This window comes from Scomber scombrus, chromosome 18 (genome assembly GCF_963691925.1).
Source record: "Scomber scombrus chromosome 18, fScoSco1.1, whole genome shotgun sequence".
Classification (NCBI taxonomy): domain Eukaryota; kingdom Metazoa; phylum Chordata; class Actinopteri; order Scombriformes; family Scombridae; genus Scomber; species Scomber scombrus.
In genome coordinates, this window is record NC_084987.1 from 27,444,128 (window position 1) to 27,458,883 (window position 14,756).

At 39.9% G+C, this 14,756-nt stretch overlaps 1 protein-coding gene across 1 annotated transcript; it reads left to right on the top strand.

Moving 5' to 3' along the window:
• The first annotated feature begins 983 nt into the window (after positions 1 to 983).
• snrnp70 (small nuclear ribonucleoprotein 70 (U1)) lies at positions 984 to 11,165 on the top strand. The gene is made up of 10 exons (XM_062438381.1): positions 984 to 1,198; positions 1,571 to 1,724; positions 1,810 to 1,872; positions 2,791 to 2,845; positions 2,937 to 3,001; positions 3,124 to 3,186; positions 3,951 to 4,032; positions 8,625 to 8,726; positions 9,632 to 9,731; positions 9,815 to 11,165. The coding sequence occupies exons 2-10, from the start codon at positions 1,578 to 1,580 to the stop codon at positions 10,626 to 10,628; spliced, it is 1,491 nt and encodes a 496-aa protein (XP_062294365.1). The 5' UTR covers positions 984 to 1,198; positions 1,571 to 1,577; the 3' UTR covers positions 10,629 to 11,165.
• The last annotated feature ends 3,591 nt before the right edge of the window (positions 11,166 to 14,756 follow it).

Below are 14,756 nucleotides of genomic sequence, written 5' to 3' on the forward strand. Positions count from 1 at the left end.
TTAATTTCTAGATATAGCTTTTGGAAATAAAAATTGTATAAGTAGAGATACACTTAACCAATAAATAAATTAACTTACTTTAATATCTTACTTTTAATCATTACAGAAATGATTACAAAAATAGCACTAAATTGAATATCTTTAAATCATTACAGAAATTATTAAAAAATAACAAATCCTAAAGGCTTTGAAACTCCATCTTGACACCCAGGGAGAAGTTATGAGGAAGACAGACAGAGAGAGAAATATGGACGAATCAGTTCAATGTACAGTGCATATCTACAGTCTGTTTGTACATTTCTCATGTTACTGATTCAAAGGGTCAATTATTTATGTTAGTGTTAGGCTAATATCTATGTTGTACTTTCTGGCTTTGGCAATAAAGCTTTAAAACGTACATGCAACACAGTTTCAGTTAACTGAACTGATCCAGTGACTGCTCTCGTTCATTACTATAGCACTGGTACAGCACCTATACATGATTGTGACAGGTAATCAATCATGCCTCCATTTAAATTCCTAATTCATATTGGAAAAGGTGAACATCCTATAGGACTTTAGACTAGGGGAAGCTCATGTAGAACTGAGCTCTATTTCCTTAGGTAACTTATAAATGTGTACTACCTTAAAGAGTTGATACTGTTGAGTTATATTTAGCTAAATTATAAGTTAGACATGACAAGTTTGATGCAGAACAACTCATTTCATCCACACTGTGTGTGAACATTGGTTGAAATGCGCACTACGGTGCTGCTGATTTGTGGTAGAGGTATTACATTATTTTTTCCCACCCGCATTCTGAGAAGACCCGCCCTACTCTGCCTGTGATTGGTCAGCTCGATAGGCTTGGGTTTAAGATATCATAGAGCGAGATATCAGGGTCAAGGTCGGATAGGGCCAATCAGAGGCGGAGTAGGGGGCGGGGTCTTGGTAGAATGCGGGTTGGAAAAAAACCGCTTGGGTTTTTACGTTTGCGTCGGCTGTGGTCGATTTACGGCATCCCGCCATTTTATTTTTGAGAACATAGGCACACATTGAGGTACTTGTCGACACACGGTCTGGTCTGGTAGCTGTAGCGGTCTGCTTTAGTTGTTGTTTGTCCATTTCAGTCCGAAGAAGTTGGTCCAGGACCGGCATACACCACCAGAGTCTCCACGTTGTCCATGGTCTGACCTCTGTGTGGACAGGAGGAGTGAAGGTGAGCATTAACCGCATACACAGGCTCTCTGTTAGCACTGTTAGCATGCTGGCTAAGTGGAGCTAATGGCTTCAATCTGCTAATGCTACAACCTCAAAGCTTAAAGTACGCTGCTAGGAGCTAACTGCCTCAATGTAACCGATTATTACACAACTTCTATCCACAGTGTTAGTGTAGTTTGTGTATAAAGAATGATGATTGCTGCACCGATGGGATATGCAGAACCGACACATGCTAAAGACAACAACTAGCACATAATGCTACGTAACGTGCCAGCTTCCGTTCTTGGTGTTGGCCTTTCCGCTTTCTGCTTGATGTTTGCAGCGTGTCAGCTGATGCTTATAGAAATGATACACTGATTGATCTATGTAGGAGAAAGATGACGCAGTTTTTACCTCCGAACTTGTTGGCCCTCTTCGCACCGCGGGACCCCATCCCCTTCCTGCCTCAGCTTGAAAAGCTTCCCCATGAGAAGCATCACAACCAGCCTTACAGTGGCATTGCTCCCTTCATCAGGCACTTCGAGGTGATGTATTGAGTCTTGTGTAATGTGGGTATGTTTCTTCCTCTGTGCACGAACCCTGTGTTGATACATTCTCGTTTGTGATCAGGACCCCAGAGATGCCCCCCCACCCACCAGGGCTGAGACTCGTGAGGAAAGGCTGGAGAGAAAGGTGAGATGTGAATTAAAGAGCATGGACTTTTATACCTTCATTTAGATTTTCAAATATTGGAGATTGTGCAGGGGTCACTATTTATATTATTATAAGACTACAACTAGATTATTTTTTTTAGATTATTTCCAATTCTGTTCTTGGTGGAAATGTGCAAGAAGAAAAACAGCTGATTGGTGCAGAAACAGAAGATGCTCTTTGTTCACAGCTGCTCTTGTGTGAAAAACAAAATGTAAATCAGTTAATGAAATCAGTTATAACAGAACAACAATAATACATATGTTATGGGTAAATGTTTCTTAGATCAAATCAACTAAGATAGTCACATTTTTGTCAGGTGTCTTCCTGTACTTGTTTTGCAGGATGTGTGGGAAAACAATACATTTCTGTTTGAAAACCCTGAAAATTGTATGATAAACAGTAGAAGCAGCATCCTGGATTATCATACAAAGGTAGAATGTCACAGGCACAACTCCTCCAGCTGACCTGAAGTAGTTATAAGAAGCAGTAAATACACTGCAGACACAGAAGCTGACAGGAAGAGGTCATATTATACAGTGACATTTTTTGGATGTGACTTAAAAAAAAGGGAAGCTAACGTCAGACAACTTTATCACACTTTAGCAGTTAGCTGGTGTTTTTATAGTGATGACATAATGTTAAATAATATACATATTAGCTGTTTGAAGTAAACTGAAGCTCATTCTCTCTGCAGGGGAAATATTACACCAAACAACCTTTTTAAAATATGACTATTAATATTTTATAGAAATGAAGTTCATAAAGACTATAGTGCATTCCTGTTTATTGTGCTCATAGCAGAAGAGGCTGTAGTGTTCCAGCAGTTGACAGACTGGGCCAGTGGTACCAGCATGTCTATGAGCCTCCTCTGACTGACTCACTATTTTGCTTTTGCAGAGAAGAGAAAAGATCGAGAGGAGACAAACAGTGGTGGAGACAGAACTCAAGCTTTGTAAGTGTTCACAGTGACACAGTACATGCTCTACTCACTGTGTATGATGTCGTAGTTTGAACTCATCCTGCTTTCCTGTCTGTTATATCAGGGGACCCTCATAATGACCCCAATGCACAAGGCGATGCCTTCAAGACATTGTTTGTTGCACGAGTGGTGAGTATATATTTAAATGACTTTATTTTTTTTAAATCTTCACATGTACTCACAGCAGCTCTGTGAATTCAGCATGTTAATCCCTGCTCATAACTGAGGGTCTTTTTTTGTCTTTGCTGTAGAACTACGATACAACAGAGTCCAAGCTGCGCCGTGAGTTTGAGGTCTACGGCCCCATCAAAAGGGTATGATCAGCTGCTCTTACTCACTTGTCTAGACCTACTCACATGTATGCACTAAGTGTACTAACTACACTTCTATGAAATTCACTGAGATTCTATATTCTAAAAAAACAAACTTCCCTCCATACACTACTTTTCTATTGTTCACAACCTGACCTGCAAGCTAAAGCAGCAGAACATATGAAACATTAAGAGGTACACACTAGAGCTGTCAGCATTGTCTGAGTGCAATCTGTGTTAACAATTAACATTCATAGTCACATGACCTGCACTTTCATCTGTGCAGCTGTCGGTGCAAATACTCAGAGATATATGAAATGAAGGGAATATGTCACTGGAACTTAGTCACTGGAAGCATGGAACTATTTGTACACCTGCTCTGCTGTAAATGCTACACTTAGGAAGCTTTTACAATACTCTATATTAGTGGTTTTGGATTTTGTGTCACTGATAATAGAATAGATACTTTATTGTCATTGCATTGATAAAACTATACAATGAAACTTATTTCAGCAGTGTTCCATATAGAATAAATAATGTCTTAAAATCAAACAGTGTCCTTAAATAAATAATAGCTTTAAAATAGTCAGAATAAATAATCATTGACATATAAAATAGGCAGTTTTCAGGAATTCGATTTATTTATATATATAATATTTAATATACTCTCACACACACACACACACACGTTATTGGTTGTGTTTGGGTATTCTTGTGTAACAATGCACTTCACAGCCAATCAAAGTGTCCATGCTTGTTTGTTTCAGATCTACATAGTGTACAACAAGAGGACGGGGAAGCCTCGGGGCTATGCATTCATTGAGTATGAGCATGAACGAGACATGCACTGTGAGTACCAACAAAGTGTGCTGAACTAAAACCACTTTCTATATGATTACATGTTCATTAAGACCGATCACTGTGACAAGCAGGGGCACTCTTCAGTCGGACCCTCTTCCCTTTATTCTATCTATCTTTTATTATAGTAATGAGTGGCAGCTTCCTCACCTCGGGAAGGTGACAGCTACCAAACAGACAAACTAATGTTTACGGCATCAGAGGAATCTGAACTTGTTCTACACATGTTTTATAATGTGCATGTTGAGTTTAGAGTCTGGTGCTTGTGTGATGTGTGTGTCTGTGTTTGTTGCGTATTATCAGTTGACTAATAGTCTGGTTGAGAAGGGGAGAAGTGCTTCACTCAGTGGGGCATCATGGGGGAAAAGTGTCTTTTGATCTGTGAAGCTCAACATGTTTGCCTGTCAACGGCACATTGTCTTAACTGTTAGGCGTGGTAGCTCTGTGGAAGAGCAGCTCTCCTGGTTGGACTGTAATGGTAAGCACATGGTCAGACTGGTCACCAAGCATTTGAATGAGATGTTTGTTTTTTCTACCAGAAATGTGTCATGGACTGTATGGAAAGCCATCTTTGTGTATGATTAGTTATTGAGCTTGTGTTTTATTGGTGGTCTTCAACCCTGGTCATGGTGAGATTAGTTCAGCTTCACCACACTAGTGAGACATTTGAATCTGGTGGTGATGCCACAGTGGATGATGCAGTGAATGGTGCATTGTAACACAGTGACACCATTCTGGGATGTTACAGCTGAAATACAGCCGGCAGAGACGCAGTGTGTCACAAACACACCTGATACACACACTGCTGCTTTGTAGCTGTGTGTTCTGATGACATTTCAACTAGAATACTTAAGGTAGTTAAGCTGTGCTGTAAATGTATGTATGCTGTGTGTGTGATCCTATCCGTGTTTCCTATTCATCTTATTTCAACAAGTGGACCGAGTGCTGCACAAGTTTGAAGTTGCAGACTCAGTTTTAGAGAAGAAAAAATCACCTCAACATTTAAGGCTAAAAGTAAAGTTTATTACCTATCCTAATGCAACCCAAAATATACAAATATGGAAACATATGTAATGTTGAACCTATAAACATACATTTATAGTGTGATTATACATTTAAAATGTTTTTTTTCCATCTACAAAAAATGTAAAAACGATGAAGATATTGTGAAATAGCAGAATCTGATCAGTATGTAAGGTTGAAGTGATAATACAGTGTGTTCTGCAGGGTTTGGAAGTGTAGGCTATTTGAACTAGTACTGAAATGATGAACTAGATAGTTTTAATCTTAACATACTGTTCAGGGTCAGATTTGAGCCGTTTTTACATCAGAGCTGCAAAAATACTTTATTTCTTGTAGCCTGAAATGTGATGACTTCCCCTAATGTGACCCAGAGTATAGAAAAAAGGAAATATAGCTAACCCATATTCATTCTTCACATTTAATATAATTAATTGAATTAGCTCATGTTTTATGTAACAATGGTTTTTAGTCATAAAACTAAAGAATAAACTCTGTGCTCTCTGAAAGCTTCATTAAGGATACATCATGTTTATTTATGAATGAGATCCATATGAATGATATGTGGGACAGAAGTTTTTTCCGCCACAGTTCTATTTAGCTTGTGTGTGTGTGTGTGTGTGTGTGTGTGTGTGTGTGTGTGTGTGTGTGTGTGTGTGTGTGTGTGTGTGTGTGTGTGTGTGTGTGTGTGTGTGTGTGTGTGTGTGTGTGTGTGTGTGTGTGTGTGTGTGTGTGTGTGTGTGTGTGTGTGTGTGTGTGTGTGTGTGTGTGTGTGTGTGTGTGTGTGTAAAAGCAGAGATGAGCAGCATGATGCTCATGCAGGTGAACACAGCTTGTGAGGTGAGTGTAGCAGCTTCATGTGATTAGAATGGACGTGCTCTGCGTCTGTGCCTGCTGTATCTCAGCTGTCAGCGCTATCAGCTCTTCAAGACCAGAGTTGCTGAATCACAGCTATGATGTAGTCTCAAACAGGGGGTGAACTGAGGGGGGATGTGGGGCTCAACAGTGTATTAACTGTGTGTTGTTCTCATTGCCACTGCAGCCGCCAATCTGTGATGGCTATTGGCCAGAGCTGGCTGGCAGATGATGATGGTTATGATTCATCTACACCCTACTACCACAGCTCAGTATATGGTTGGTATAATGGGTTTGTATGATGGGTAAGATTTCTTTCCACCCTCCATCTCCTACATAGGGAAGAGGAGCTACGTTCAATGGGAAAAGCAACTTTGTTTTGCTTTCAGTGCAACTGCTATTACTTGGATCTTTAGGCTTTGACCATTGAACGCACCCCTGACCACTAGTGTATGAAATGTTGCCCAATGATTCTGCCCTTTATGTTAAAGCCACCTCAGGTTGCTCTGGGCTCATGCTTTCCAAAGCAGTGACTTTGTATGCAGGGACAGGGGGTCAGTGAGGGAGTTTAAGTGGCACCAGAGTCCTGTTAGTGTGCTGTGATTCATGCTGAACACACTCAATATGTAGGAGATTCTGACAACACTGATGCAGCTTCCAATCATTGTGTAGCAGTAAAGTACAGCAGGTCTACAGGGAAACATGCCTCACTTAACAATCATCAGTAAGAGTAAAAACTGCACTCATTTGTTTTACTAGTTTCATTTTTGTTTGCACATTTAGAACCAAGTGTAGGATGAGTGTTCTGTGTCAACCTCAGTGTGTCTGCTAGGCTCCAGTGTTCTATTACAGGACAGTGAAAGATGTAAATGGGAAGCAGGCATTAACTCAACTGTAGAGATAATAGTGTGTACAAGTCAAACCATACTATTAATACACTTCTCTGACTCTATATTCAGTAAACGTGTGGGAGTCACAGCTCAGTTAGCTCATCTCGTCTGGCTAATGTGAGAAGTTGATACATATATAATAGTATATGTGAGCTGGCTTTAATAGAAAAGGCAAATGAGGGGAATGGTTTTGGTAATGATGCTAAATCGGCTATTCATACATTATTTATTCACTACATAACTAAAAGATAGATCCTAGTTAAGTTGGCCTTACAAAATAAGAATACATTCAAGATTTTCCCCCCAAAAAATACAGTTTGATGTTCTGACATGTCAGTAGTTAAATTAGGACACTGGAGGCCCTAAATCAGCTCAGATTGAAGACATTTCTACTAGACCTGGCCTAGACCTACTAGATCTGGCCTCATTAGTTGTTTGGGGTTGTGATAAGACAACTCCTGTAAGGAAGCAGCCCCATTTTTGTTCTTTTCTTTTTGTTTGTTTTGTTAAGTTTATTTTTTTTCTTTTTTCTTCAGTTGGTCAGTTTTGGTAGGACTGGTGGGGGTTTGGTAAGGCCCTATCATTGGATGGGATGTTGTCATCCTTAGTGAACACAGAAGTTGGAGGGGTTCTGGTAAGGCCCCTGGTGGAGCTGCAGTGACAGTATTTGTAACTTTTGGCGCTGAAGGCTTGTAGACTGGGGCAGAGACTTTCATAAGGCCCAACAGTGAGGTATCATGGTAAGACCGTCACCTGCAGAGTGTGAGTGAGGGAGTGTGGTAAGGCCCTCAGACTGTATACTACTGTATACTACTGTATGAGAGGAGGTGGTAAGGCCCTCAAGACTGTATGCTGTACCTGCTGGGTTCTGGTAAGGCCCTGTTCTTGGACCTAAAAGTTGTGATCATCAGCACATCAGACCAGTGTAGCAGCCAGGATGAGCCGCCTGGAGTCCTTCCATTATACAAGATGGATCTAAAGACTGTTGTGTGGTATAATGGGATGAGGGGTGGGACATGCTTGTAACTCTTTGTTAATGACAGCTTCTTGCTGTTGGTGGCGTCCATCATGTTGCTCTTCCATTCAGAGGATGGTAAGCTGGTAACAGGTGTCAACAGATTAAAACCAGTACAGCTGTTTAATGTCCACACATGTTCAGTTTGACACAAGCTCAAGCTTTTGGAAGATAAAAGTCCAAATGAGGTGTGGGACATGTTAAAATAACCTGAGCACTGAAGTGAAACACATGGTGCAGGAAGCTTTACCGCTGTGATAACACGTGACTTTCAAAACAAAAGACATGTCACCTGTAAGCTCCCTGGATATCACTTGTTTTTTTATAGTTACAATGAGTACAGTACATACAGTTGTCATAGCAACAGCAACTGAATATTTAAGAGCATCAGATGTGTGTTAGAGTATCACAATGCACAGTAACTTACCACTGTGCCTTTTTATAGTAGTAATGAATCATTTGGTAGTGAACTAGATTTAAAGAGATGTCGCCTCAAGAAAATTGGACGTCCTCACAATTCTCCTTAATAAACGTGGACAGCTTAGAGCATGTTTTATATAGATAGTGAAAGAAGAGACAGCTGGCTATGTAAAGATGCAGTTAAAGCGTAAACGTATCGATCACTCATCTGGTGGAAGGAAGTCTACTCCCATTATCCTTCGGCTTTTACCCAGAGAGCAGCCATCTCGGCCTCGCCTGCTCCTGGTCAGTATAATAATGCACTGTTTGTTTCCTTGGCCACATTGATGCTGTCCTACTCCCATCTCACCTCCGTCTTCCCTCTCCCAATTCCTCTCCCCCAGCTGCCTACAAGCACGCAGACGGGAAGAAGATCGACGGCAGGAGAGTGTTGGTGGACGTGGAGAGAGGACGAACTGTTAAAGGATGGCACCCTCGCAGGCTAGGTCAGCTACAACCACAGCTTTCACACCAAAACACAACAATACACTAACCAATCACACACAGGGTTAGAATATGAACACTAATACTTCTCTTCTTCACTACTAAGTGCAGGTTTATTAAGACAATAATACCATGAACTTTTAGCACAGGACTGTCACAACAACATGAATGGGTGTCAAACATACGGCCCATGGGCCAGACCCGCCCGTCTAAGGGTCCAATCTGGCCCACTGGATAATTTTGCAACGGATGAGAATTGCAGAATACTAAGTCTAGTTTTTTAATAAAACACACGGCTGCTCTCACTTATATTTGTCAAGTGTTCTGATCTTCCTCTGGATGTCAGACTTGAGATAATTGACTTGCAACGTGATTCAGATTTGATGGGCACATTTTATCAGTGTCTGTTACCAGGGTAACCCAAACTGACAGCCCTGTCTGCAAAGATTTTGTACATTTGGGATCCATAGCTGCCAATTTATAAATAAAATAAATGAAATGTTGATCTGATGATGGTGCTGAATAAACAGTGGGGTCTTGACCTATATAGGAAGTGGAGGAGGGTGTGAACAATGTATTTCTAACAACTGTAGGTGAGGTTTATTCAGTAATAAGTTAATTGTGGAGTTCTCTATCAAAAAGAACAAGCAGGAGCTACAAGCATGTAGCAAATGAAAGTAGAGATTGAGCAGTTATGAATGAATGACGCAGATTGAACCTTTGGGGGCAGTATTTGATGTTAACTGTAGCTGCAGTAACACCTCCACCCAACAGCAGCCATGTGAGCTTTATGACACAGAGCTGCTATCAGTGTGATCACAGCCTCACTACAGTTCATATAACAGGTGGACACACTAATGTGACACACATTTCACTTCCTCTTCTGTTTTTTTCCCTCCTGAACCAGGTGGTGGATTGGGTGGCACCAGGAGAGGTGGAGCTGATGTCAACATCAAGCACTCTGGCCGAGATGATGCATCACGTTACGATGATCGCCCTATTGGGGGGTGAGTGCTTAGAGTGCAGTCCTGTGGATTGGTGTAAGAGTGAGCAATGTGTTAAACAGTATTCTGTGTCCTGATGTTAACAGTGATCGGGATCGCGGGGAGAGGAGGGAGCGCAGTCGAGAGCGCGACCGCGATAATAAGGACAGAGAGCGGCGCAGGTCCCGATCCCGCGAACGCCGCCGACGCAGCCGCTCCCGTGAAAGAGAAAGAGAGAGGCCGGTGGCAGTAGGGGAGGAGAACAGTGGTGGTGGTGGTGGTGGTGGTGGTGGTGGTACTGGTACCAGGCGTCGAGAGCGAGAGAAGGATCGCGGGGGGGCAGCAGCAGCAGCAGCAGGAGGGGGAGGAGGAGAAGGAGGAGGAGGAGACAACAGCAGGAGCAGGGAGAGGAGTCGAGACCGGAAGAGACGGAGCAGGAGCCGGGATCGTAAGAGAGAGAGAGGGGAGAGAGGAAAGGGTCTGGACGGAGAGGAGGTGGGCCAGGGAGACAGAGCCCCTGAGGGAGGAGAGAGAATGCTGGAAGAAAATGAGGGAGAGGTGGGGGAGGGCATGGAGGAGCGTAAAGACAGAGACAGGGACAGAGAAAGGGACAGGGACCGCAGGCGCAGCCACAGAGACAGAGACAGACGCAGGGGAGACCGGGACAGAGACAGGGAGCACAAAAGGGAGCGGGGGGAGAGAGACAGGGGGGAGCGCAGAGAGGAGCGCCACAGCTCCCTACGAGACGACATGGGGCCTCAGGATGACATGGGGAACGAGGATGAGGGGGGGGAACCTCCTAACATGGAGGAGTACAGTCAGGACGGGATAACGATGGACCAGCAGTCGGTTCCATCAGCTGACGGCTACGGCTCCAGTGAGAATGGCTACAAGATGGAAGCAGCAGGAGATGAGTACTGAGAGGCTTTACAACAGACTCACACATCTATATGTTTCTTACTGTACTTTAAATTGGCCTTTACGTTTCTACCAAGGTAAAGGAAGCTTAATGATGTCAGGGCTTCAGATCCTTACATCTGACCACCATCTGTTAAATATTCCAAACACAACTGATACATACGACTGATTGGATCTCATTAAAGTGGCAGCCTCCCTGCTTTGCTCAACTAATCCGTGCCACTAAAAATTATCAGATTACCAGCGATTCAAGCCAATTCTACTTTCTTTTTCTTTCTTTTTTTCCTCATTATGTCCCGGGGGGGGTGGGGTGGGGGGTTAGGACGAGGTGCTGCGATGAATTCTAAACACAGATCCTATTTGTTTTAAGATGGTTAGATTGTGTTCTTTTCTTATCAGGCTCAGTTAGATTCCACATGCGTTTTTTGGACCCCAGTTACTTATTTCTGCTCAGTGTACGTGAAGTTGAAGGAAATGTAGTGTGTGAAAATTGAGGATTGTTCTGTTTATTCATTATGGAATAAAATTTTTTTTAAATTATATGTGGTGTTGTGCTTGATTTACACTGTCATCACAGTAAAAAGTGTTCATATTTCTTATAATCGTGGTGAATTATCGTTGCATCCCTGTATCTATAATGTAGCAGCGACATGTATCTGTGCTGCTGGGGTGGAACAAATCTCCACCTCTAAATGTTTATGTTGACGTTGAAATTCTAATCAGTAATATTTCTTATAAACAGTAATGGGCATTAATAAGTATGTCTTCTATATAGTTAACAGTTTGCAACGGTCCCTGTTGTAAGATGATGGTTTTGGGCTCAAAACGAAGTTTTTATGATAGTAATCTGGATTATTAAGTAACTGCTCATGAATTCCCCCCAAACGTCACAGTCACTACTTGTTAGTTTTGAAGAATGATGCTTTACTTTGAGGAGTATAAAAGTAGTTATATGACCGTAGTGATGGTAACATAATCATGATGTAATGAGAGACTATAACTTATCAGTATGATGTTATAACTCAAGGGACATAAAAAGGGTAAGTGATGATAAGATGTAAAAATACTCCATAACATAAAAAATCCTCCTATACTAGTAGTACTGCAGTATTATAGTGTTGTAGTATGCAGTATTACAGTAAAAGTACTGCAGTATTATAGTGATGTAGTATGCAGTATTACAGTAAAAGTACTGCAGTATTATGAGTGATGTAGTATGCAGTATTACAGTAAAAGTACTGCAGTATTATGAGCGATGTAGTATGCAGTATTACAGTAAAAGTACTGCAGTATTATAGTGATGTAGTATGCAGTATTACAGTAAAAGTACTGCAGTATTATAGTGATGTAGTATGCAGTATTACAGTAAAAGTACTGCAGTATTATGAGTGATGTAGTATTACAGTTAAAGTAGTGCAGTATTATGAGTGATGTAGTATGCAGTATTACAGTAAAAGTACTGCAGTATTATGAGTGATGTAGTATGCAGTATTACAGTTAAAGTACTGCAGTATTATGAGCGATGTAGTATGCAGTATTACAGTAAAAGTAGTGTAGTATTATAGTGATGTAGTATGCAGTATTACAGTAAAAGTACTGCAGTATTATGAGTGATGTAGTATGCAGTATTACAGTAAAAGTACTGCAGTATCATAGTGATGTAGTATGCAGTATTACAGTAAAAGTACTGCAGTATTATGAGTGATGTAGTATGCAGTATTACAGTAAAAGTACTGCAGTATTATGAGTGATGTAGTATGCAGTATTACATTAAAAGTACTGCAGTATTATGAGTGATGTAGTATGCAGTATTACAGTAAAAGTACTGCAGTATTATAGTGATGTAGTATGCAGTATTACAGTAAAAGTACTGCAGTATTATGAGTGATGTAGTATGCAGTATTACAGTAAAAGTACTGCAGTATTATAGTGATGTAGTATGCAGTATTACAGTAAAAGTACTGCAGTATTATAGTGATGTAGTATGCAGTATTACAGTAAAAGTACTACAGTATTATAGTGATGTAGTATGCAGTATTACAGTAAAAGTACTGCAGTATTATAGTGATGTAGTATGCAGTATTACAGTAAAAGTACTACAGTATTATGAGTGATGTAGTATGCAGTATTACAGTAAAAGTACTGCAGTATTATGAGTGATGTAGTATGCAGTATTACAGTTAAAGTACTGCAGTATTATGAGCGATGTAGTATGCAGTATTACAGTAAAAGTAGTGTAGTATTATAGTGATGTAGTATGCAGTATTACAGTAAAAGTACTGCAGTATTATGAGTGATGTAGTATGCAGTATTACAGTAAAAGTACTGCAGTATCATAGTGATGTAGTATGCAGTATTACAGTAAAAGTACTGCAGTATTATGAGTGATGTAGTATGCAGTATTACATTAAAAGTACTGCAGTATTATAGTGATGTAGTATGCAGTATTACAGTAAAAGTACTGCAGTATTATGAGTGATGTAGTATGCAGTATTACAGTAAAAGTACTGCAGTATTATAGTGATGTAGTATGCAGTATTACAGTAAAAGTACTGCAGTATTATGAGTGATGTAGTATGCAGTATTACAGTAAAAGTACTGCAGTATTATGAGTGATGTAGTATGCAGTATTACAGTAAAAGTACTGCAGTATCATAGTGATGTAGTATGCAGTATTACAGTAAAAGTACTGCAGTATTATGAGTGATGTAGTATGCAGTATTACATTAAAAGTACTGCAGTATTATAGTGATGTAGTATGCAGTATTACAGTAAAAGTACTGCAGTATTATGAGTGATGTAGTATGCAGTATTACAGTAAAAGTACTGCAGTATTATAGTGATGTAGTATGCAGTATTACAGTAAAAGTACTGCAGTATTATGAGTGATGTAGTATGCAGTATTACAGTAAAAGTACTGCAGTATTATGAGTGATGTAGTATGCAGTATTACAGTAAAAGTACTGCAGTATTATAGTGATGTAGTATGCAGTATTACAGTAAAAGTAGTGCAGTATTATAGTGATGTAGTATGCAGTATTACAGTAAAAGTACTGCAGTATTATAGTGATGTAGTATGCAGTATTACAGTAAAAGTACTACAGTATTATAGTGATGTAGTATGCAGTATTACAGTAAAAGTACTGCAGTATTATAGTGATGTAGTATGCAGTATTACAGTTAAAGTAGTGGTTCAAACATTAATTGAAATGAAACCATGTGAGAAGTTTAAATCACTATTTGGTGGATCTTTTAACAACTCAGACATCTGAAATGTGCTAAATGTAGAGGAGTAGAAAATACAGTATTTCCATTTGAAATGTGGATGCTAACAGGTCGTCCACTAAAAACTAAATGCTGAGTAACTACAATGTATTTTATTATATGAACATTCCAAACTGAGGTAGACCTAAATATTAAGTTACTTTAAGAATACTTTAGAAATGACGTAAATGTAACGACTCAGCAAAAACAGACTTGTACCAAAAAACCCAACTACCAGATGAGACAGAGAGGATATGAGACTCAGCTGTATTCATAGTCAAAAACAGGTAGACAACTCAAAAAGGGTAAAAGTCCAAAAAGGCAGGCACACTGTAAAACCTAACTAGTTGTTTCTACTTAAAATGAGTAGTGAAAGAGCTGCCTTCACATGTTGATTGAAATAAAAGAACATACTTTGTTACATTACATTAGTTTTTGTTCTTGATTAAATATCCTTTGTTGTGTAAAGCTCTACCTTAGATTTGATAATCAATTGAACTTATTTGGCAAGTGGTTCAAACTAATAATCTCATAACTGACTTTCTGTCTCATCATTTTATCTCATAATGATGACTTTCCATAGGAATATGTGTTTGCTTTCACTTTATGGGTTTTCATATTGTAGTAATACAAAAATTGCAAAAATAAAAAAGCATTTTCAAAAATTGTGCAAAACTTGAACTGAAAAACATGAATTTAAAGCTTAAACTTTAGAGCCTGAACTTCAATATCTGAAGTTTTAGCTTCAGATGTCTCATCAGAACACAACCGTACAAGGTTTTCCACAAGAGTCCGTTCTGTCCTCCACCGATGTTCATCAGGACCTTCTGAATGACTTCAGATGTGAACCTTACTTCCTTTGGATAG

Bases quoted from the DNA above. Each gene is read 5' to 3' on its own strand.
- snrnp70 (XM_062438381.1), top strand. From the start codon at position 1,578: ATGACGCAGTTTTTACCTCCGAACTTGTTGGCCCTCTTCGCACCGCGG. The intron at 2,846-2,936 runs GTAAGTGTTCAC...CTGTTATATCAG, and splicing joins GGAGACAGAACTCAAGCTTT to GGGACCCTCATAATGACCCC. The intron at 8,727-9,631 runs GTCAGCTACAAC...CTCCTGAACCAG, and splicing joins ATGGCACCCTCGCAGGCTAG to GTGGTGGATTGGGTGGCACC.